The sequence below is a fragment of the Triturus cristatus genome, chromosome 6 (genome assembly GCF_964204655.1).
Source record: "Triturus cristatus chromosome 6, aTriCri1.1, whole genome shotgun sequence".
Lineage (NCBI taxonomy): Eukaryota > Metazoa > Chordata > Amphibia > Caudata > Salamandridae > Triturus > Triturus cristatus.
The window spans coordinates 1,635,492,136-1,635,517,695 of record NC_140589.1 but is presented as its reverse complement, the minus strand read 5'-3'; the positions used below and the strand labels follow the sequence as shown (position 1 = coordinate 1,635,517,695).

The 25,560-nt window shown below is 43.2% G+C and overlaps 1 protein-coding gene across 1 annotated transcript in view; it reads left to right on the top strand.

The window, feature by feature from the left end:
• DYNC2LI1 (dynein cytoplasmic 2 light intermediate chain 1) overlaps positions 1 to 25,560 on the top strand; it is a 330,466-nt gene that overhangs the window by 263,653 nt on the left and 41,253 nt on the right. The window contains exons 10-12 of the mRNA XM_085612784.1: positions 543 to 613; positions 3,981 to 4,078; positions 22,238 to 22,330. Of these exons, the coding sequence (XP_085468910.1) occupies positions 543 to 613; positions 3,981 to 4,078; positions 22,238 to 22,330 (262 nt within the window). The remainder of the gene's footprint in view (positions 1 to 542; positions 614 to 3,980; positions 4,079 to 22,237; positions 22,331 to 25,560) is intronic.

Below are 25,560 nucleotides of genomic sequence, written 5' to 3'. Positions count from 1 at the left end.
TTTTTTCACTGTCTACGTGATTGAGATTTTGATTTTGAATTTCCTATTGTTGTAAACACACTACGTGTGTATAAAGGTGAAAAGGTGGGTCCCATTTCTGAGACAGTGAAGGAGTGGAGTTCTAGGGAAGCCTGAGTTGCCTGAAAAGTGGGACCAACCTCTAAAATATGCTCATTATAACTAAAAGGATATTTTCCTAGTGATAAAATATGAGTTGTGTTCAAATAGTAAATGTAGTTTCCAGTCTTATCTATCTTTCAAGAAGTATGTAAAGATTAGTGGCAAGTGGTCCATGATGAGCCTTATTTGGGAAGTACCATTGGACAGTAATGGATATGATTACAAGAGCACTTTACAGTACAGTTTCTGGTTTTTACTCCAAGTTTTAAAATAACATATACATTGTGTTTATCCCTCTTTTTCATACAGTGCCACATAGATCATTTGTATGAGTAATGCCTTGTGTTGCAGAAATATTATTTTGGTTAAAAATGTACCGCCATTCCTAAACTTAACGTTTTCTTCTGTTTTTCCACATGTAGCAAATCTGTGTCCATTGATCTGAATAAGCCATTGTTTGTGCCAACTGGAATGGACTCCCTTAGCCAAATAGGTTAGTATAAATACACAAAATATAATATTCTGAGGACAATGTGGTAAATGGGTTGCCAATTCTTACATTGATTGCAAAACACCAGGACACTGCTTAGTGACTAGTGAGCAATGAGATAGTTTGTAGAAGTTGGTTATGGAGATTAGACCTTTTGTACTTTTTCTGGATGTTTGAGTGACAGCAGGGTATTGAAAACGTATTGAATATACATTATGCAAATAATTCTAGTACTAACCATATTCCCAATATAATATATAAATGCTTGCCAGCATACATATACCTATGCCAATTCTCCAAATATGGCCCTGTGTACTTAGTTTGAAACTTCCTAAAAGTGATGTAAGAGAAACTTTATTGCATAAACCACAGCCACTCTAGCTTTGCAAAAATCCTAATTGTACTTTTAAACTATTAGTTCTTTGTTCCACTTTAGCTCTACTGCCCTACAGGGATGTTGCGTTTCACTGAGAGCAGTACCCGGCCTCAGTAAATTACTCCAGAAACACAACATATCCAATGTGATATAAAAGTGCACTCAGGGTTGAAAATCAACCTTCTTTATTGTAAGTGTATGCTCAGCGACGCATTTCGGCTACAATAAAGAAGATTGATTTCACTACCCTGAGTGCACGTTTATATCACATTTGATATGTTGAGTTTATGGAGTACTTATAAACTATGTTTGCTATTGGACATTTAACCGCAAATGCTGAAAATTGTCATTAAAATGCAAATATAACATGATGTGCCTTTGTATTTGTTGACAAGATCTCAACATGGGATCTTCTTCGATAATCCTGAACATTGAAAATTCCCACCCATGTTAAGGATCTTTGGACAATTTAACTAAAGATACAATATTTTCCAACACATGTTCTTAATGTATATACGTACCTCTATGCAGGCTAAACTGATTAGGTGTCACATATTATTTTCTATTCGAAATTAGCCATGTGTAACTAAAAATCTCTCTTTAGTGAATTCAGAACTGTTCTGTCCTTTAAAAATCTTCTTTTAAATAATAAATGAAGGATGTGAGGGAAACAGGGCTAGAGAAGAAGTAGCTTTATGAAACTGAAAATTGAACTTTTCACCTGTGAGGGATCAAGCAGCTTCTGCTCACAATTCAGTTAATTGACCCTTACAACCTTTTCTGATGTATATTTTTCTTTCTAACACTGTTTTGCTGGAAATAGTTTTTTGCTATTTTGTAGTCCTCCAGCAACACAGTGTCTTCATTCTTAGGGCCTGACTACGAGGTTTGCAGATGAGATACTCTGTCACAAATGTGATGAATATCCCGTCCGCCATATTAAAAGTTCCATAGGATAATATGGAATTGTAATGCAGCGGATGGGATATCTGTGACGTTTGTGGCAGAGTAGCCTTGTCCACCAAACTCATAATCAGGCCCTCAGTGTTTTGTTCTTTTAAAGAAAGGCAGAAAGGACATCCTGCACAATGTGCATCACATGGCTCCCAGTTTCCCTTAGTGGAGGAATGTCCTTCCTACAAGACCATGCAAGGGGCCCCAACGATTGTGAGTGAATCACAATACTGGAAGATTTCTGAAATCTGAGCCTGTGGAGATGATCAGATTGGCAATTCTCTTAGATACAAGCAGTAGTTGTTCCTTCCAGATTTGTGTGTAAAGGCAAATAAAAGTCTGTATCTGAATTGTTAGCTCCGGCCTACATCAACATGGATATGATCAGCATCAAACAAAGCACCCGAAATATTTGGTTGGTATCAAGACATTCAGTTTTTCTGAAAATCTATTTGACATCAAATGACCTCTGCTGTCAAAGGATATACTGTCAGGGGCTCCTTTGATGTTGCTAGGTCTTTGACACAGAGACACATTCGATATCAGAACACCTACTCAAAAGAAATCCTCTATTTGCCACCAGTGAATAGCGTGATCAAGATCAGACTGGCAGTGCCTTGGACGAATCCTCCAGCAGCCAGCATACCTTTTTCTAATTTCAGTGTTCAACGTTGTGTAGTTTTAGGTGCTCCAACAATGTGCTCCATCAAAGCCAGTGGGCCAATTGGTTCCACATATCACATGTGGCCTGCTATAGACAGCTTGATCATTCCAGTAGCCACCATGAAGGCAAAACATTGTTTGGTTACAGAAGAAACCTTTCTTCTTAGACATTGTGAGGAAGGTGGTGTTGAATTACTGGGGTGTTCCTGTCTAACCTCCATTCCTAGTATAACAGTGCTCCTTCCTGAGTCTCTTGTAGTGTCTGTCTGAGGATCTCTCGGTCATTAGCATTTTGTGCAAATCATTATACGCACATGCGTTTCTTTCCTTGGTTGTGGAAAAAGAGTTTGAGAGTTTTCCCGAAGCTCTTAATATAGAGGGGTATACTATGCTCTTCAATTCGATCACTTATGATGGCAACAGAAAAGTTTCAGGGTAGGTCTTCTTGGGGTGTATGCCCTCGTCCTTACTGGGTAGAGAATGAGGAAGATGCCCCTTACTTGCCTAATGAAAAGGATCATGAAGTAGTGTGCTGTGAGTGCTTTCTGCCCTTTTCCTGCTTGACTGTTAGACAAATCTTCCATGTCAGTCTTTAGAACAGCATCTTGTGACAAATGTTACAAACTTTAATGGTGTGAGAAAATTGAAGGCAAATGACACAAGCCATCGTCATTCTTCTTTGAGTTTTTCAAATCACAGAAAGAACATCTGTAAAACACAGCTGGTAAAATGAACGGGAGCTCAGATAAGCAGACGAACGCTTGTGAAATCAAGATAACTTTTCTCTCACCGTGACATAAAGCGGACAATGGTGCTTCACATCCAAACCAAGAAAACAAGAAAGGCAGTTTTTCATTCAGAAAAAAAGACATGAAAATGAGATACATTCTGGGAGCCTTGCTTAGTTAAAAAATACAAACTTCCTGACTTACTCTGTTATGCATGATGAATTAGGGCAGCTTCCAGAGTTCCTAAAGTGGCAGATTCTGTTAATTTCCAGTCAATTGTACTTTTGCAAATGTTGATTCCTACTGACATATTTCTTGTTAAAATTATTTTCAATTTTAAAACAGTTATATTTCATGAAAAAGTGTTTTACGGGACCCTGCACATGGCAGGTGATATTCTACAATATGTGAAGTAGGAGACAATACCCACAGTTGAGAACTGGGATTTTGTGACGTTTCTCTCCTTTCTTAGTTTAGTGTTTACGTAATATTTTGAAATTATGGTCCATTATTTTCTCTGCAAGTTGGAACTAAACCATTTCCTCACAATGTGTGTGTAGCATTGTTATGTTCAGTTTCACTTGATTTTTTTCTTTTTGCCATTTTATGTATAATATTATGTATCTATAATGATGAATCACATTTTTAGGACCGCCTCCAGTTTCTGACAGTGATATTGGACAGTTGTATGCAAGAACACCGTTGGAATTATGGAAGAAAGCCTATGATAAAAGCTTTCCAGCTGCGGTATAGTATTGAGATTAGAATTTTAAATTCCAAAGATTATACAGAGCTCATTGCTCCAAATGCCTTTATTTAATGTTTGAAATTAGTACAGTCCACCCTGTTTATCAAAATTGGGCTTCCACACAATGCAAGATTCAATGCTAGACAATTTTGAATTTTGATTTTCAGTTCTAAGTTTCAAACTCTGTTGATTACTGGCCTGTTGAGAAATAAGTCTTCTGACAAATTTGACATAACCCAGAAAGCAGAATCAAATATTAACATTCTACGCTTAAATGTGTGCTAATTTTCTTCCTATATAAATTCTGAAATAATAAAATAGGGACTCACCTCAAAGTCTGGATCAAGACATAGTCTACAATTCAGCCTTACAACCGTCTAATATGATTGCATTTCATTTCATTTGATCAGTAGACGTACATTATCTCCTTCAGCACTTGTGGGACTTCATGCTTCTGTATGGTGAATTTTTGTTAGCGGGTAATATAGTTAATTACATATAAAAATAAATATTTTAAAATTTCATGGTTCCGCTGTACAGTGCATCAATAGCAAAGTTCTCATATTATGCAAAGAAAATGAAAGGAATCTCTTTAGATTCTGGTGTATTTTATATGCCTTTTTCTTATTGTTGATCTCACTCAGGCTACTAAAGATCTTGAACCACCTCCCCACATGTTTCTGCTACTTTTTAATAGATTCGCTCTTTGTTGGTATTGATGTCTGCTGAGCGAGACTTCCGAGGCTCTCGACTTCTGGGTGCACAGTAATAAGATTCTACCTATCTTTGTCAGGCAGATAGGTCTTAGTCCTTTAGTACCAGCATGTGACTCTAAGAGCCTAAGCTTCACTACTGTTACATTCAAACCTATTCAGATGGCAGAGGCTGTTTTCTTTTCTTGTGAAAGTTTTGGTTGGAAGTACCATGCTAAAGGCCACAGGTACCTGCCCCATAATGGCATTCTTAGCCACTGATTGATATAGGGTTGTCTTAGACCAGTGACTTACAGTGGGCTTTCTTTCCAATGGTCTTTGATTGTGGTTGGGATCTTACTTCTTCCGTGAACTTCATTATCTCCCTTGACCTAAAGCCTTAAGCTCCGCTTAGAATTCATGAAGTGAGATGTGGGAAGTGCAGATTTTGCTGATTTTCTGGCCTTTTGTCTAACTCTCCTTGTGGTTATGTTATGGGAATATGTGGAACCTCTGGCTCTCCAAGGGAAGTACTCAACTTTGTACTTGTATCTAGAAGCCTTTCTGTCTGACAGGATTTGGGTTTTTCATCAGGCCCTACTTTTTCATGCTCGTCTTACCTCAAACTCTAGACGAGTCTTGCCACGGAATGACTGGATCTCCAGCTTTCCTTCCTCGAGTATCTCAACCATGAATTGGGACCTGCTTCTTCCTCCAACTTCTCCATCTCTTGCTCTCTTCTTCTCCTGCCCTCATTCATGCAGCGTTGACAGGTTTGTCACAGCCCTCCTGCTCCTCTCAGGGCTACACTGACGTTCATATTCACTCCCAGAGGTTTTTCTCTATAATTACATGTGTACATTGTCGAGAGCTCCTGATATGGAAGGTGACTCGCTCTCTGGGCAGAAAGTCTTCACATGCTGCTCCTCTTCCAGGCTCTTGCTATTAGGGACTCTGTGAAGCACGTCACTAAGCGTTTGCTGACTGTGACCTCTCTTCAGCTTTGGATTCAGACATTTTAAGGGGGAGAAATGAAGGGTATTAAAAGCACATTATAATGTTGCTTTTTAGTCATACAGTTCAACTGTTAAGGTATTAATTACGTTATACGCATGTAGAAGACTAGTGCTGTCTGGATGGTCAGTCACAGTGGTGGCTAGTACTAGAAATTCTTGCTGGTAGCATCACTTCATTCAGTTCCTGTGAGCACCTTCCCTTTCACCCATTATCCCTTCCATTCTCTGTACCCAGGTGTCAAATTGTGTCGGGGCGAGAAATACCATTCAAGGGCAAACAAAGTCCAAAGGAATCACTAAAAGCATCTAAAAATATGCAGTATCCATAGAGTCATCAGTGGTATCAGCTAGCACTTCAGAGGTGCAATTTTCATACCAAGGGCACTTCATGCCTTCAGATATCCCCTCTGCCAGCCACGTGTCCTCGCCCATGCTCCCATCCATTCACAGACAGCTTCTGAGCAGCAGGAGCTGTGTACCAGAACCTGACTGGGCAGCAATCCCTGCCCAAAAGGGGGGCTGCCTAATGGTGATCATCTAAGCTGTTGTCAAATTGTTTCCTTTCACAGTCTGTGTCTATATCAGTTGACTGCCAAATGGATTTCTCGTTTAACGTGGGTCTTGATAAATGTCCCGACACCACTATAGTTTCCTTGGGATTCCTTGGCTATTCAAATCATGGCTCTGTCTCTTAGCAAATGACAATACTTCCAGTAATAAGCTCCTGTTCTTGTAAGTCCCTCTGGCCTTAGTATTCTTCCTAAGATACATACTTCTTTTGCGCTATTCAGTTGTAAATTTGCACAACCTGCACCAGGGCCACCCTGTTTTGATCTCTGTGCTATGTATTCACGGAAACGCCCTCAACTAATAGACAGCAGACAAAATTTGCAGACCTTATGTTAGCCATTTTATGCAACTTTTGGACTTTTCCGGTTATACTTTTAATGCACTGACTTGAATTTATTTGCATCTGTCATTATTAGAGAGACTATCAATGCACATCATTATTGATGATGGTAATCTGAACAGTCACCATCTAGGTCTGTCTGACACCTGGCTTTCCCTCTATTGCTTTTGATTGGCAATGCCCACAACAGTGATTTACATACCTTTGGTAATATTCTGTTAACCTAGTGAAAATATGCATGTTCGAGGCATATGAGCTGCAGATCACACACTTAGGATAAGATCACCATCTGGTGTTGGGCTCAGATGCTTGCAGGTTGTTGTTGTCTTCGGAAGAAGTCTTTTGGTCACGAGATAGGTGACTCCTCCCTTGGACTACAGTGCGCATGGGCATCCACTCCATCCTCAGATTGTTTTTTTCCGCCATTGGGTTTGGATTAAACTTTTCCACTCCGGTAGAAAACTTCTAAACCAAGCTTTTCGAAGCGAAAAACTTTTACTCGACATCGAATTCATCGGGTTCCGGACGTCGACGTGGGCGATTAAACCTATCCGCGCCGTGAGGCCTGCGGCTCATGGAAAGGACGCCGTTTAAAAAATGCCCCCAATGTGGAGCAAAATTCCCGCACAGTGACCATCACAAGGTCTGCAACCTGTGCCTGTTGCCGGAACACGACGAGTCCAGCTGTCCAGCCTGCGCCGCATTCCGATCCAAGAAGACCATTCGGGATCGGAGAGCTTGACGCCATATCATGGCACACAGACCAGCTCCGGAACCAGAGGACATCTTTGATGAGGGCCCCGATGTCCCGGAAGAAGATTCTGAGGAACTTCACATTATATCAGAAGCAGACGACTCCAACGACCCCATTAATCCGGGGCAACGCGTGAGTACCGATGCCCCTACCCCAACCCCTCCAAAAAAGGCATTGGTCAAGACTTCGCCAGCTGGCCCCAGTCGCGACCGAAAACAACCTTCAGAAGCCCCGCCTTCGAGCTCGGCTCCGAAGAAATACAAGCTTTCAGGTGGCTCGGGCCCGAGCAAACATATTATTGTACACCCAGCACCTTCGGCACCGAAGACACAAGACCTCTCGGCACCAAAGCCGGCTCCAGCACCTTTTGGCACCGAAACCATCGAGGCCCGTAGACAAGCCGGCACCGAAAGCTCCCAAGCTTAATGACTCCATTTCGGCACCGAAACCTTCATCGGCACCGAAACCTTCATCGGCATCGAAACCTTCATCGGCACCGAAACCTTCATCGGCACCGAAACAACCAGCTGAGGTCTATACTACACCTCCTAAAGACTCTACCGATCACCCAAAACATAGATCGGAACCGAAAAAATCGGCACCAAAGTCTGTTCCTGAAGACCAAGAACTTTTCCACCCAGATCCAACGCAAAAAAGGATCTATATTAATCCAAAAACTGGACATGTCACTGCTGTGCCATGTAAGAAAAGGAAGCTAGACACAACACCTTCTCCAGCTCCTGTAAAGAAGAAGGACTCAGCCACTTCACCCATTCCTCCTTCCTCTCCTGTACGACCTCTTACCCCACCCCCCCTGCCTCCACCACCATTACCTCCACCATCTCCTTCACATACACCACCTCCACAGGATGATGATGATGACCTAGGGGGAGGGGGTGATCCGGATGATCTTAATGATCCTAATGATCCTTTCACAAATCTGGATATTGTACCATTGGACGACTGGGCTTACCCTCTGCCTGATGTACCTGATCCTACTACATACCCTTCCAAACCCTCACCTCCAGATGACCACCTCGGGTTCGGACAACTAGTACACAGAGCAGCACTTTACCATGGCGTCACCATGCACTCAGATGCACCCGAGGAAGACTTCCTTTTAGACACTTTTGAGCAGTCCCAGAAATCAGTTCAAATTTTACCTATGATTAAAGGGGTCATAAAACACGCCACAGAAGTTTTTAAGGACCCCGTACGGGCCAGGGTACTTAACCCTCGAATTGAGAAAAAATATAGACCTGCCCCAGAAGATCCTTTTTATATTAAAGGACAGCTCCCTCTGGATTCTTTGGTGGTTTCCAACGTACGGAAGCGGGCTAACTCCCAAACAACAGGAGATACACCGCCCCCAGACAAAGAATCCAAACTATTAGAAGCCTCGGGCAAAAGAGTAGCAGCACAAGCAGCTAACCATTGGCGTATTGCCAACACACAAGCCCTATTGGCACGCTATGATAGGGCTCACTATGATCAGTTAGAAGATCTCATACAACACCTACCAGACCAATACAAAACCCAGGCAAATGACCTTATACAAGAGGGAAAGCTCATCTCAAACGCCTCAATTAAATGTGCACTTGACGCCGCAGACACTGCCTCTAGAGCAATCAATACAAGCGTACTTCTTAGACGCCATGCATGGCTACGTATTTCAGGCTTTAAGCCAAGCATTTAACCAAGAGCAACTGTTTGGACCAGCAGTAGATACTGCACTTGAAAAAATGAAGAAAGACACCGAGACTGCTAAGTCCATGGGAGCATTGCAGTCTCCACAGCCACGTGGCTCCTTTCGACGCTCCTTCTATAGAGGAGCATCCAAAAATATTGGAGCAGACACCTCCTCCACGTTCAAAACCTCTACACAAACATCCCCCAATAGAGGATATTTTAGAGGAGGATATGGGGGAAACAACACCAAGGGACGAGGTCGAGGCAATACCAACACTCGTACCTCACCCGCCACTAAACAGTGACTTTACTCCACTCCCCCCAGACCATTCCACTCCAGTTGGGGGAAGACTCAAACAGTTCCTACCTGTCTGGAATTCCATTACAACAGACAAGTGGGTAAGACAAATTATCCAGTATGGTTACTGCCTGGAACTCACAAATACCCCCCCACATATACCACCCAAACAGCATCCCATGTCGCCAGACCATCTTACACTCCTCAAGCAAGAGGTTCTCTCCTTGCTTCAAAAACACGCAATAGAGCCAGTTCCCTTCCAAGATCAGGGCACAGGGGTATACTCTCTATACTTCCTAATCCCCAAAAAGGACGAGACGTTAAGACCCATACTCGACCTCAGACTCCTAAATCGGTACATACACTCAGAGCATTTTCATATGATCACTCTTCAACAAGTGCTTCCACTATTACAAAAAGGCGATTTCCTTGCCACACTAGATCTCAAGGATGCCTATTTTCACATTCCCATGCATCCTGCTCACAGGAAATATCTAAGATTCCTGGTAGACGGGCAACACTATCAGTTTACTGTCCTCCCGTTCGGAGTGACAACTGCGCCCAGAGTATTCACCAAATGCCTAGCAGTAGTAGCAGCGCATCTCAGGAGACAACAAATTCATGTCTTCCCATATCTCGACGATTGGCTCATAAAAGCCAATTCATTCAACAAATACGTTCTACACACTCACCAAACTATTCAACTTTTACACAACTTGGGATTCACCATCAACTATCCCAAATCTCAACTACAACCCTCCCACATACATCAATATCTGGGAGCCACCATAAATACTTCCAAGGCCATAGCTTATCCCAGCCCAGCCAGGATAGCCAATATACAAGCTCTCATCTTAAAATTTCAATCCCAACACTCTCTCCCAGCAAAAGTGTTCATGCAACTCATAGGCATGATAGCGTCATGCATCTTCATTGTGCCTCATGCACGACTTCAAATGCGTCCCTTGCAAGAATGTCTAGCACGTCAGTGGAACCAGGCTCACGGACAACTTACGGATCTGGTGTTAGTGGACAGTCGCTCACATCGCTCACTAAAATGGTGGAACACCATAAACCTGTCCAAAGGGCGGCTGTTCTTAGAGCCTCTTCCACAGATAGTGCTGACAAGCGACGCATCTCTCACAGGGTGGGGAGCCCATCTCCTAGGACACACCACTCAGGGCAAATGGACCACTCAACAAAAAGTGCTCCATATCAATTACCTGGAACTACTGGCAGTGTTCCTAGCATTGAAATCATTCCAATTACATCTAAAGAACAAAACTGTCCTCATCCGGACGGACAACATGACAGCCATGTATTACATACAGAAACAAGGAGGCACACATTCTCTCCAACTGTCCCAGCTCGCACAGAACATTTGGAGATGGGTAATTCCCCAGAACATCTACCTGCTAGCAGAACACCTTCCAGGAGTTCACAATCAGATTGCCAATTTGTTGAGTCGACAAACCCAACAGATCCACTAATGGGAATTACACCCACAAGTCCTACTCCCATTCTTCCAAAAATGGGGCCAACCAGACATAGACCTGTTCGCCACACACAAAAACGCAAAATGCCCAACCTTCGCCGCCAGGTTTCCCCACCCACAGTCGAAGGGCAATGCGATATGGATGAACTGGTCAGGCAGATTTGCGTACGCTTTTCCGCCTCTCCCACTCATTCCACTCGTGGTACGCAAGCTCAGGCAACAGTCTCTCAAGCTGATACTAGTAGCTCCCACATGGGCACGTCAACCCTGGTTTACAACACTACTGGAACTCTCTCTAGTTCCACACCAAAGACTACGCCTCCCCCCGTCCTTATTAACCCAGAACCATGGAGAAATCAGACACCCCGATCCACATCAACTGAACCTAGCGATCTGGCTCCTGAAGTCCTAGAGTTCGGTTACCTCAACCTACCACCAGACTGCATGAATATTATAAAAGAGGCCATACGGCCTACTACTAGAGCCTGCTACGCTGCAAAATGGAAAAGATTTTCCATTTACTGCACTAACAATGATATACGCCCACTGGATGCATCCATCCAGAACATCATTTGCTACTTACTACACTTGCAAAGATGTAATTTAGCATACTCATCCATACGTCTCCACCTAGCAGCATTAGCAGCCTACTTCCAAAATCGACACCACTTGTCACTATTTAAAGTGCCTGCGATCAAAGCCTTCATGGAAGGTCTTAAAAGGATTATTCCTCCCGGATTACCACCCTCTCCAGTGTGGAATCTAAATATTGTTCTCACTAGGCACATGGGCCCCCCATTTGAACCTCCGCATAAATGCGAACTACAATTCCTTACATGAAAAGTGGCTTTCCTTATTACTATCACATCCCTTCGAAGGGTAAGTGAAATCCAGACTTTAACCGTACAAGAACCATTCCTACAACTACATCATAACAAAGTGGTTCTTAGAACAAATCCAAAATTCCTGCCAAAAGTCATTTCTCTATTACATCTTAACCAATCAGTCGAGCTACCAGTGTTCTTCCCAATTCCGGACTCGGTAGCTGAAAGAGCTCTTCATACCTTAGATGTTAAAAGAGCCCTGCTGTATTACATTGACAGGACCAAATCTTTCCGCAAAACCAAACAATTGTTTGTTTCTTTCTCTCCACCACATAAAGGCAACCCCATTTCCAAATCAGGGATAGCCAGGTGGATAGTTAAATGTATCCAAATATGTTACCAAAAAGCGAAACGCACTCTAACAGTTCCCCCTAGAGCGCACTCCACACGCAAAATAGGGGCTTCCATGGCATTCTTAGGAAACATTCCCTTAGAAGATATTTGTAAGGCAGCCACATGGTCTACAACACACACCTTCACTAAACATTACTGTGTTGATGTGCAAGCCAAACAACAAGCTTCTGTGGGTCAGGCTGTCCTTAAAACTTTATTCCAAACTGCTGCAACCGATACAGGTGACCACCGCTAGGGGAGACACTGCTGTATAGTCTATCCTAAGTGTGTGATCTGCAGCTCATATGCCTCGAACGGAATATGCTACTTACCAGTATGCATCTGTTCTTGGCATGTAGAGCTGCAGAGCCACACACGCCCACCCACCTCCCCGGGACCTGTATCTGTTCCAGTATTGTCTTAATTAGACACTACACATGGACATCCTTCCTTTATTCTTACACACTCCATCATTTCCCATCATGGTGAAAAACAATCTGAGGATGGAGTGGATGCCCATGCGCACTGTAGTCCAAGGGAGGAGTCACCTATCTCGTGACCAAAAGACTTCTTCCGAAGACAACAACAACCTGCAAGCATCCGAGCCCAACACCAGATGGCGATCTTATCCTAAGTGTGTGGCTCTGCAGCTCTACATGCCAAGAACAGATGCATACTGGTAAGTAGCATATTCCATTTGATTCAGATTCAATCATTTAGGTTTTGCTTTTTCACCTTTTCGTTTTATACTAGGACATTTCTCAGAGAAGCAGTTTTATTGCTCGGTGGAGCCTATCAAATGTGCAAGAATTATTTCCTTTGCTTTACTTAATATAAATTGCAATGATAGGCACAAGCTCCTCAGTACCTTATAGTTTTGAGGAGGTGGCCGTTCAAGCTCTATAACTCCTAATACTATAGACGTTTTGTTTATCTCCCTCAGCTGCTCCACCGCTTCTGTAGTCCTCATGGAATTTGTATTTGAACCCAAGTAGGTTTCATCTGATTCTGAGGCACCGCAGATCTGTCAGTGAATCCCAGGCCCTCTCCCTCTATTCTGTTAACCAAGAGGGGCATCAACCCTCTCGCAAGAAGTTGTTTGTTCCCTGGCCACAGTGACTGCAGTTGGTTGTCTGATACCAGAAGCACTGAAAACAGAGCCATCCTTATCTGTCTGAGGAAATATTGCAAAGCTGTGTGTAATGAGGAGTCACCAAAAGACAAAATGGGAGTGCACAACTTAGTTCAGGTCAAATTGTTACTCTGTTTATGATAGATTTGACTGCACTTTTCCCTCTGTACTGTGTAAGTTGCTCTTCTATCCTGATTTGGATATGGATGCAATGTTGTCTGTATTGGCTAATAATGTGTTTGAGCCCATGGCTTTCAGTGGCATAATACCTTGCAACATGGAAGACCCCGCAGTACTTGAAATAGTTATACCAATGTACGTTCCCTGAGATGTCCTATACATTTCCTGGGTGCTCATCCTGTGTTTTAATTTTTTTTAATGTTCTTCTGGTTATTCATATTAAACATACTTATCAACGTACCCACTTTTGCTGGTGACTCAAGCCCTTGGGCTCTCACACCAGCCTTCCCGACAGCCTACCTTCTTTGCCTACCTGCGTGGGCTGCCTGCTTCTATGTGCTATAGACTCAAGGTGCGCTTCAGGAGCTCTGACTTTCCTCTGGGCAGTCTGCCTGCTGACAGACAGAATTACAGCCTCAAGATAACTACAGTAGCCAGAAGTCACAGATGAAAATAGTGTTACTTTTGAAAGTGCGGCCTCGCAAAGGTAAACAAGCCAGCAGCACCTGTAAGCAAATATTTAGCAAAGCCCAGTCTGCATTGAACACAGGATTTTCAATATGCATGATGTAAGCTTGATGTTAAAAAAATCTCGATCCTCTGTTCTAAAGTGAGTGATGACAAGGATGAGACCACATCATAACATCTCACCCGCCAAACTGCAAATGTTTGAGAGGTATATATTGAGTACATTTTCCTTCCAGTTTTCTTTCTGTTTCTACATTCACATGTTGAGAGGTACATACATACCATGGACGTTGTGTACTATTTAAAATGTATTTTTTAATTTCCATCTGAAGGTTTCTATTCATTTACAGTCCCCCCCCCCCCCTCCCCAGCCCAGGGAAGTAGCCCTTAAGTACTTCCATTATTATTTAGGTCCTACCTGCTCCCTGATGTTGGGCATTCAATTTCCCCCTCAACTGTTGCCTACCCTCAAGTTTGCCGCCTTCTGTCCTGGCCAGTTTTCAAACCTCAGAAAGTGGGTGACTGGTTGATCTGTGAATTACAAAGCAAATAACCCTTTCTCTGCAGCTCATGGTTCAATTTACAGGCTATCTATAGTAAGCAGAATAGCCTTTAAATTGTCCTGCTTGGCCTATACCTTCCTATAATGGCTAGCCACCTCATACCACAAAAATAAGAGGTGCTTGTAATAATTCTTCTCGACAATATGGTCCACAGAATGTAGGTTTTATCGAAAGATAGAATGAGATTTTCATAAAGAGGCCCAAGATTTTTTAAAGAAATGAAATAATGAGGTTGATTAACTGGGTTGCTTCAACAACCAAGGACCGGGGTATTTTAGCTTGAATTTCCAGAGCCTGTGTAAGTGCAGTTAGTCATTCTTATTTGTCTTGAGAGCTACATGAAACTGGTTCTTGATCCCAGTTAGCATGCATTCTCACATAGCCAAGCCCATAGATATTTTTCAAAATGTTTTTCTGGAGAGGATCTAGAAAGCAACCAATAAAATATGCTACATGCTTTTTGGAAACTGGAGTTGAGGTTGTCTCTATAGATGATGACCAAGCCTGGCTAAGGAATATCTGTGTTAATCCTTGAGATATTTTTTGAATGCCTGTCAAGATGCACTAACCTTGCAATCCATATCCAATGGGAGTGATAACAACTCTACAGTGTAGTTCCAAATCAGGGTCTGTAAAATATCCCAATTTGTAGGGTAGTGTCTGTGTTTCCCAGACTATTCTTGGTCTTGTTTCTGCCCATGCTAGTTTAATCAGCAGGGAGCGCAGTGTGTTGAAAAAGCTGGTGGTTGGCAGGACGTGTATATTAGTAAAGAAATATAGAAATTTGGTAATACAACCATTTTGATTAATCCTAGTCTGCCCGCCATTGAAAGTGGGAGCTTAATCCACCTCTTCACTTGTTCCTCCATAGCACTAATATCTTGACCATAATTACATTTCATGGTCTCTTCTCCAACATGATTTAACCAGATACCCTGGTATTTAACAGGCTTAGTCAACCACACTAGTGGGAAGCCCGCCTGTACTCTTACAGTAGATGCAGTCACTGAGATGATAGACGATTTTCCTCATTTTATTGTGAGTCCTGCCAGGTTCTCAAACCAAAAACATTCCCTTAATATTGGGTTTAAGCTATCTTGAGTTCGGTCAGCCTTTAGAGTGGCCTTCCACCAAACGTTTTGCCTTACTACTCCATTTTTTTGCTGATCTTGTTTTTGTTGGCCTTATAACTGTGCACCTTGCCACTGCTGACCAGTGCGTGTTCTCACTCACTAAAACATGGTAACATTGGCTTATACCCAACTGGCACATTTAATTTGCTTCCAAGTCCCTACTGAAGTAGTACTACCTGTACTTGGGGCCTGTAAATTAAATGCCACTAGTGGGCTGCAGCACTAATTGTGCCACCCACTTAAGTAGCCTGTCAAATATGTCTGAGGTCTTCCATTGCAATCTGTGTGACCAGGGACTGCTGGAGTGTTCAGTCACCCGAGCATCTTTGAGATCTCCTCCTTGATTCTAGCTCTCACCTTGTCCGACAACCTGTACATTTGTTTGAAGAGGCATACTGTCCTCTGTATTTATGTTGTGGGTACACTGGTGTGTGAGCCCAGGGGTGAGGAAGAAAAGCTAGGCAAACTGTCCCAGTATGAAAGTCGTTCTGCTGCTGCAGGGTCAAAGTAAGGTAGAGGTTAACACCCTCTACTGACCCACCAGGTAGGTGTTATACCCATTCCGTGCTTTTACCTCATATGGTTTGTCCAACGGTCTTGGAGAGCTCTGACTCACGCCATCTAGTCTGGCTAAAACTCTCCTAGAGTGGCCTTCTGGTCACACCAGAGATTCACTACTTCTTGAATGGCCCTCTAGATTTTATTTAGCCTTCTTCCAGAAGTGCTGCATCTGATTACGGAGTGCCAGCATGTAGATGATTACATCCTTGGGGATTCTTCTGGGAGCTTGCTCTCACCCCTCTCTCACAAGGTTGAGAGGTCACCTAACATGGTTTCCATAGAGGAGCGCAAAGTGACTAAACCCAAGCCCCTTCTGTTGTAACTGTCTGTAGGCAAATAGTAGGCATGGCAAGAGAACGTTCCACTTCTAAATCATGGGCTCACGTAGTTCCATATTCTTGCCTGTGTTTTGAGGAATCTTTTAACACGCTCATTTGTTTGGGGTGAAAGGGAGTGGTTACTCCACAATCATTTTACATTGATTACATATACGTGCAACTGACTGGTGCCTCTGTCAGACACTACTTCGTTGGGGAAACCCACTTGGGTAAAAATCTCCATCAGGGCCCTAGCCACCACACGTGCAGTGACTGACCTAAGAGGGATGGCCTCTGGGTACTGTGAGGCATGGTCACCAAAATCAGGATGTACCTGTTGCCTAAGGCTGTTGTGGTGTCTAAGGGACCAACAATGTTGATGCCTACCCTCTCAACGGGAGTGACAATGACAGGCAAGTGAACCAGAGAAACCTTCAGCTTCTGCCCTGTTTTTCCACTGGCCTGGCAGGTGGAGCAAGACCCACAAAATATATCTGAGGCTGTCTTCATCTGGTGCCAATAGAAGTGGGGAAGAAGCCTGGCAAAGGTCTTTTTCTGCCACAGATGTCTTGCCTGGGGTATATCTTGAGCCAATCCAAGTCGGAAGACCCTGTAACACTCAGGGACCACCAGCACATGGGCTGTCACAGGTCCAGCAACCTTAGGCTCACTATACAGGAGGTAATTCTCCCAATAGAGGAGCTATAACCTGCTGCCTGAGCCTTAGCTTGTCACCTCAAGCTCTCTAGGGTGAGGCATTCTTTGAGCGCTTTGCAGAATTCTTCCTTGGTTGGCCCTTCCTCAACTTGCCATCCAACAAGCTCAGGCAGGTCTCTCAGGACAGCAATGTCTTTCCCGGTAGGCTCTGGTTGCTACCTCCTTGGGTGCCCCATCAACCTGGAAAGAGGAAATGTCAGAGGCTGGCTTCCTGTGCTTCCTGTCTTTGCCCTCTTGGAAGCTGCTCGTGCCATTCTTCAGGCTTCCTTTGTTTCTCTCTTGGTCAGCCATGGCACTTGTGGTCATACAGACCCATTCAGTCAAGCCTGATATCTTCGGGTGTGATCTGAGCTCCACTTCCATCCAGACAGTGTGTTGTAGGTCCTAGCCTAACAGACAACCTGCTGGCATGGCTGGGCTCACAGCTACTTTTAGAGACCCTGAGGAATGCTCCCCACAGAAAGGGAACCAGAGCCATTGGGTAGTGACTCTTGCTGTTGTTTGCGATTATGACCTGGTGGAATGTGTTAGGGATGACCTGCTCTGAGGACACCAGATGACACCTCACAGTAGTCATACTGGCTCCTGTATCTCTCAGAGCCTCCACCATCTACCTATTAATGGTGACCCACTGCCTATACTAAGAAGTATTGGAAGGCATAAGGGATTTTGGCACCATCTCTCTATCCCCTAGGGACACCTCTGCTTTCTCCCCCATGCTAAATTGGACCACCTACTCCCCAAGCGCTACACTGGCATCTCAGGTCTCTGCCCACCGTTGGGGCTGTGCCCTCTTGGGACATTTGGTATCTCCCTTGGAGTGCCCATATTTGTAGCACTTCCTGTCTTGTGATCAAAGAATCCCTTGTTCTGATCCGGTTGGAACGTGTTACTGTTCCCTTGGGAATTGCTTTGAGGGCCTTTAGAGGGTGCTTTATTTTTACGTTTTTCTACCCCTCTTTCTTTTGGTAGGACCCCTGACCACACTTCTGGTGATCCTCCCCAGATACCTTTTTGGACACTATGGTGTCGACCCAGAGGCCTGCTTTATTAGAATACTCCTTAGGGTCAGTGAGCTTAGTATCAATCCGATGTGGCACAGCTCCGTAAAACAGATGTTGATCATGTGCTCTCTTAATATCAGATTAAACAACCCAGTAAAATAATCAACTTTGTTGGCCCACACCTAACCATTCAATGTCTTGCTGGCGTACTCAAGAAAATCCACCCAAGACTTGTTCTGTATCTTTTGGCTATCACTGCATTTAATGCGGTGTTTTTTGAGGTGAGCCAAAATTTGATAACAAGAATAGTTTTCATTGGAGTGTACTTCATCTGGTCCCCCACCTCCAGTGTAAATAAGGTATTCCTCTCCACAGTAGGCATGTATTTCCTGAGAGAGCCCCCCCAAAACTCTTGTAGGACCCCATGCATCTTGAAGGCCTCCTCCTAAGCAGAAAAAACTGTTAATATTTTCTCCGAAGCGTGGCTAGGTTACACCTTGCGCAAAGCCAATGTTTAGGTAATAATATGAACAGAATTCTCTCCAAAGTGCTCTAGGGAACGAAAAGGGAACGGCCACCCACGTCCCAAAAGAACCTCTGTGGCCAGGGGGACACAGCGGATATACAATAAACAGAGTATCGTTCCCGAGCAAAAAAACATTTAGCATTCACAATTCAACCATATCAGGTCAGTTCAATAAATTGTCCATATTCAGGGTGTACTCAAATGAATTTTCTTCTTTTTATTTTCTTATTTTCCCTTATCTTTATCAGAAGTGTAAAAAAAATTCACAATAAATAGGTTGGTATAGATGATATCGCCAAATGTAGCCAGTAGTGTTTCGTCTCGGGGAGATTCACCCGCTGACTTCCTCAGGGCAAGCACAAAATCTCTGGAAGCAATTTCATCACATTCCAGGTGAAACCTGTGTGTGGTCCCATATAGTATGGGTCTAAAAAGCATATAAATTGTACGTATTCTTCAGCATTCTGATGACTTCCATAAAAATATATCTCAATCAGACTTTTAATATGGTCAGAAGAGTATAAATAAAATGAATTCAGGAAAAGGAGAGTACTCCCGCCATCATCGTGGGTTCTAGCGTCCTCTACGTCCCACGATTTCTTTCCTACTACTTTACTTTTGATGCAATCGCGGCACAAATGAGCATAAGGTGGGTCAAAGAGGAAAGATTACCAAGTAGCAAGCAGGACTTTTTTTTTTTTTAAAACTCTGTTTATTTAACATAAAGAAACCTTGGTCATGTTATACAGCTGCGTATCTCACAGAGTATAATTGCATCGTTTTTCACACGTGTCAGTACACACCTTTCAGTGTAGCGGGCAGAGTTACAGTACAGATATTGCAAGTCACACTGTACAGTGGTCCTCTGGAGATGAGATAGCCGGTGGTTCACATAACCCCCCCCCCGTACACATTCCACTTAGTCCAAATCGCTAGCCATTTTTTGGGACATCCCCGTGCAACATATACAGTTTTCTCGCGAACCATACACCAGTCCATATCTTCCTTCCATTTTTCCAAAGTAGGTGATGCAGCGGCCCCCCACAATTGCGCTATGTTGCGCTTGGCAACCGTCTGCCCAAGTGTGACCCATAACCTCCCGTACCCGGTTAAATCTGTGGGCTCCCACACGTTCAGAAGGTGTCTCTTGGCCTCAGGCAACAAGGGCACCCCCCACACCGCACTCATAACTTTCAGGATATTCCGCCAGAAGACTTGAATGACTGGGCACTCCCAGAGCACGTGTAGGAATGCGCCCTGCTCTCCACATCTCCTCCTGCAAAGCCCATCCATACTACTCCCAATGTGGATCCGTTGGGACCCTGATAGGTAGACTCTATGCAAAATCTTCAGCTGTATTAGTTTTAATGTTGCCGATATAGCCACCTCCTTGGGTGAGGAGAGTGCCTCCTGCCATTCCTCATCGTCTACCTCCAGACCATCCCATACCCATTTCTCCCTGAGTATCGCGAGGGGATCAGGGGTGTGATGGATGAGCTTTTTGTATGTCAGAGATATACATTTGTCTGGCAGATGTCCATCAAGTAGTCTATCCTCGAGCGGGGACGACTCAGGGAGCTCCGTGCCGGGTCGGATGGCGGCCTGCAGGGCATGCCGTATCTGTGTATAACGGAAGTGTTCTGACGTCGCCATTTCGTATGTCTGTTGCAGTGTAGCAAACGTCACCACTCCATCCCGCCCCCACAGGTCCCTAATGTGCGAAATACCGATGAGGTCCCATTTTGCAAAGCCTTTGGTTCGCCCCAGAGTACCCAGCCGTTCCGTATCCCAGAGGGGGGTTGCTAATGTGAGTTTATTGGCCCATCCCAGAGCTTTGGTGGCTACATGCCATATCTGGACTGCGTGTTTAGTGGGGCCTGTGAGCAGGTACCTGGTAGGTCTGGAATACAGGGATCTTGTGAAGTCACCACCCGGCAGCAACCACCTATCCATTCCGTATGCTGGGTCGTCTCCATTTCCGTACTGGCATTGGTTTATTGCAGCTAGTTGCGCTGCCCAATAGTACTTCCTGATTTCTGGCAGGGCTATACCCCCGTCGTACCACCCCAACGTGAGCTTACCTAGCGCTATTCGGGGCTACCATTCCATAGTAAATCTCTCTGCAAGGACTCGACCTCCTTAAAGAATGCTTGTGGTACCATGTCTGGGTAGTTTTGCAGGGCATATAAAAATCTAGGCAGTGCCATCATTTTGAACAGCGCCGCTCTCCCAAATAGGGACAGGGGCAACTTCTTCCAGACATCTACATCTCTTCGGAGCCTTTGCAATGGAGGCACCAGGTGTCGGTCGTATCGTTTCCTGACATCAGTGGTGATGAATATCCCTAGGTAGCGGAAACCGTCCTCCGCTATCTGAATAGTGCATTACCTTGGGAGGGGGGGGGGGCTCCGTGGAGCATGTAGATCATTGACTTGTTCCAGTTAATACGAAACCCTGAGTTTCTTCCGAAGCTGGCAAAAATATCTAACACAACTCGTAGGGAACGTGCAGGGGAAGATAGATAGAGTAGTATATCGTCTGCATATAACGAGATCCTGTCCTCCCAACCCTCAGTCCAACGGAGTCCGCGGATGGCTACATCTCTGCGTATCCAGGCTGCAAGCGGTTCAAGTGAAAGAGCGAATAGCAACGGTGACAGAGGGCAGCCCTGCCTTGTACCTCTACCGAGCGTGAAAACCTCTGACATCTTGTTGTTGACCGACACTTTCGCAAGCGGTTCGGCGTATAAGAGGCGCACCCACCCTATAAACTTGGGCCCAAAGCCTAACTTCATGAGCACTGCAAAAAGGTAAGCCCATTCAAGGGTGTCGAACGCCATGGTTGCAAGCAGGACTTTTTAAAGGACAATTGAAGTCACGAATAAAAAGGCAATGGGCGGGCTGTAAGGCATGCTCTGCCTCTTCGAATACAGCATGTCTTGTGCATGCACTGCGTAGGCTCGACCTAAAAGCCAGCTGACAAAAGTACATAGATACAACCTTTTGCCAGATGACCTGCATCTTCCAGCAATCAAACTATGTTGCCTTCTAGTGGTCATTTTATAGTATGGCGTAGTGCAGGATTTTCTATATGCATTTATCTATACATTTGCTCTTTGGGTATGGTAGTGTGGAATAGAATACGAGAAATGTTCATCTATTTAAAGTAATTTTATAAAGATTTTACCTTTCTCTTTAATTATTTGGGCAAATCCAGTAAAATTCATCAACATTGAACGATATGAGATATTTAATGATCTCATCAATTGCTTTGTTCAGAATGTACAACACCTTAATGCACAGGTGAAATTCTACATTTCAAATCCATCCTTTCTTCCAAGAAAGACTAAGGATTTATCTTACTATTAATACATGGGGCACAGCAGTTTTAGGGGATATTTAATGTGAGCCAACGTGCCCCTGCTTCTGAATTACTGTTCAGTGGTTGTTGCTTTATTTTAATCTAGTTTTATGTGTGTTTTAATAGAATATTGGTGATCTGAAAGATATTAAAGATCCAGCCAAAGATCCACACTATGCAGAACATGAGGTTGATGTGATGCGAGCACAGAAGGATCAGGTAACCACTTTTATAGATAATTTCTTTCCCTTAAATATCTTTAATCTACTAATGGCACATACGGTTGTTGAGTATAGCATAACTTTCCTTTGCAGAACACATTATCAATTTTACTTCTTAAATGTAGCTTCTTAAAAAAACAAAAGCAGTTTTATTGCATCCTTTAAATCCAATCCGTGAAAAATCTGTATCATTTTTCAAATTCAAACGTTAACATTTCAAAATATATTTTTGATTATTAAGCTTCCATCCGGCATATAAAACACACAGAAAACACCTTTACTACCCGGCAAGAATATAGAACAGAATATACAGCAGTCCTTTAAGAAATTTTGTTGTGACAAGGGATTTATTTGATTTGGTATTTATTCAGAGCTTATAGGCTGGATCATAAGACTTTTTTGACTTGCACTATTTCGAGTCTTTGCGGGCAAGATAAGGCAGTGTTTGCCTTGGATACCTTTTATCTGTATTTTGAAAACAAGATTCTGGAGGTGGTATTGTGTGACGAGAACGTTTGGGTACATTACTTGTGTCCTATTTTGTTGTGGTGGGGATGTGTTATTTCTTGTTTTGTCCTGCTTTGTTTTTGTGTTGCATTACTCCAATGTGATGTGCCTGTTGATTTGGATGCTATGTTGCGTTCTGTTTTGACAAGGAAAATTAAGGATTTCTTTATTTTATTTTCATGTCTAGCATGAGTGTTATTTTATGAGGAATTTTAACTAAATAGAGCAAGTTTGTTCCCTACTACTGAGTATATACCTGCAACTTCTACAGCTACAGATATGTTTGGTTTCCTCTTAATGAGGGATACACGGATTTGTGACTGCAGGTTTTGAGCTGGGTTATATAGTTATACCGTTCAAAATGCAGACACACATCACAGTTCGTTATGCACAGATTCCTTTTTATGGATTTGCACATTTACATTTCCACATTTTCCCAAAATGTTTTTGCGCAGATTAAATAAAGTGTTCACAAACTTGGGGCCACATGTATCATTATTTCAAACAGCAATTACCTTATTGCGATTATCTGCGATTTGCAATTTCGTAATCGCTATTTGAATGTATGAAACTCCATGTGTTTTATTTAGCATTTCATAATGGGTCAGGTTAAGGTTAGTTTATTGTACAGTTTATTTGTTGTGCTGTGTAAAAGATTTACAAAGGAATTCAGGCCATGTGCAAAGGGTTCTAGATTGGGTACCAATTCAATCCAGATGTGATTTGGCAAGAGTTCTAAGCCAATCATTGAATTGTTAGCAGCAAATGAATATCCATTTCACCCAACTGTGCAAAGCTGCAAAACTATTTAACACGAAAACATACTAAAATAAAATGCCTAATGGGTCGCAAATCAACCTACCTCATATTAATGAGGCAGGTCGTAATTTGCGACCCATTAGGTATCTCTAAAATCACAGGGATGGTGGTCTGCTGGGCTCAACAGACCAACTTTTCTGTGATTGCTTTTAAAGTTGCTGCCCGTTTTCCTTAAGGAAAAACGGGTTCCGTTTAAAAAAGGATATTTAAAGGTTTCTTTTAATTTTTTAAGGGTCTGGGACTACTGCCTGCTCTTAAGAAACATTTTTACAAACAGTACAAAAGGCTCCTTTGGGGACCCTTTGCTGTTTTTGAATGGGTTACCACCTACTTGAAGTAGGTGGTGAACTGCGAATGTTTTGTGACTGCATTTCAGTCGCAAAACATTCCTACATACTCCTGAGATTCGGTATTAGTAAGGGATGCCCTAAACACCCCAATTCCTAATATCGAATCGATATGTATTCGCAATTCCAAATTGCGATTGGTTAACATGTTACCGATTAGCACATTGGAATTCATACATACCAAAAAGCATTTTACTGGTTGAAATGCCCCATTCAGAAAATATAAAATCAACCATAATAAAAGATTCATAGTGGCACATCCTCAAGAAACAATGTCATTATACATTTATCATTCAAAAACTTGTCACAGATGCTTTTCATGAAACACAAAGGTCAGACAACTACATGGATATCACTTCACTTTTTTGCCAATCAATATTGCCTCATTTCAGAAGATGCCTTTTCATTTGGTGATGCGCCATCATTTTCTGGTTCACTGACTGCTAACGCTTCTGACCTACCTTCTGACCCTCTTCTAAAGGTACATTTTATGCTGCTAAGGGGGTAGTTTGAAAGAAAGCATGCAAGAAATGTATCCTTTAAATGGACTGAATAAGGTACTTGTATTCAGTGAAATGCCTTATCAGCCTGATTTTATGCGCTCTGTCTCCTCACTTTTGCAAATTGGGTGATCAATATATTTTTTTTTGCTTCTGTATCATGGAAATAAATATATAACTGACATCAGGTCACTGATGTATTTTGGGTGTCATCACTTCAGGTAAATCCGAAATTACACATAATTACGTAAAATGCATTTCACGCTTGTTGGCAATTGGGTTACTGGTTGTGGGGATGGGGGTGAAAATCTACTCAAGCGGCAACCACAATCTCTGTCAGGGTGAAACACAAGCAAACCCCAAATTAACCTGTGCTTAACCGTCTGGTAGCTTGGTGCAAATCAGTCAAGCATACCTTCGAGGAAATGTGTAAAGTATTTATGCAGCACTTCAAACAGCAGCAAAGTGAACATGCAACAGAAGAAAAATCCCACACCAAGTTAAAAAAAAAGGTAAAATTACCGATTTGACACCAAAACAACAAAAAATCTAATCAGAAGAACCAGAGATATTCAATTTGAAAGTTTTCAGTAAAAATAGTGCCTAAACATACAAAACACCAACCGTGGTTATCTGGTCGCGCCGGACCAGGACAAAGTCACAAGTTCATGCTGACCCTGATGATGTGTGGGCAGGTAGCCAGTTAGGCCTTACCTTAAATCCGGCTTGCAGGGCCGTGCAAGCTCTCGTGTCAAGGATGTATCATGCAAAAGGGGGTCCACAAGGCAATTTCGGCAATACGAAGCCTTGTAAGGGGAATGCGTGGAGCAGTGACAATTCCGTTGCAAGGCTTTGCATCAGGGATGCGTCACGCAGCAGCAGTTCTGACAGGCTGCGACTGTGATGCGAAGTCCCGCCTTGAAGATGTGTTACTCAGTGCAGTTTTGATGAATGGCGGCTATGATGTGATGCTCTGCGTTGGGGTTGCGTCACGCATTGATGGTTCCGATGGGCTGTGGCTGCTATGCGAAGTCTGGTTTAAAGGATGCGTCACA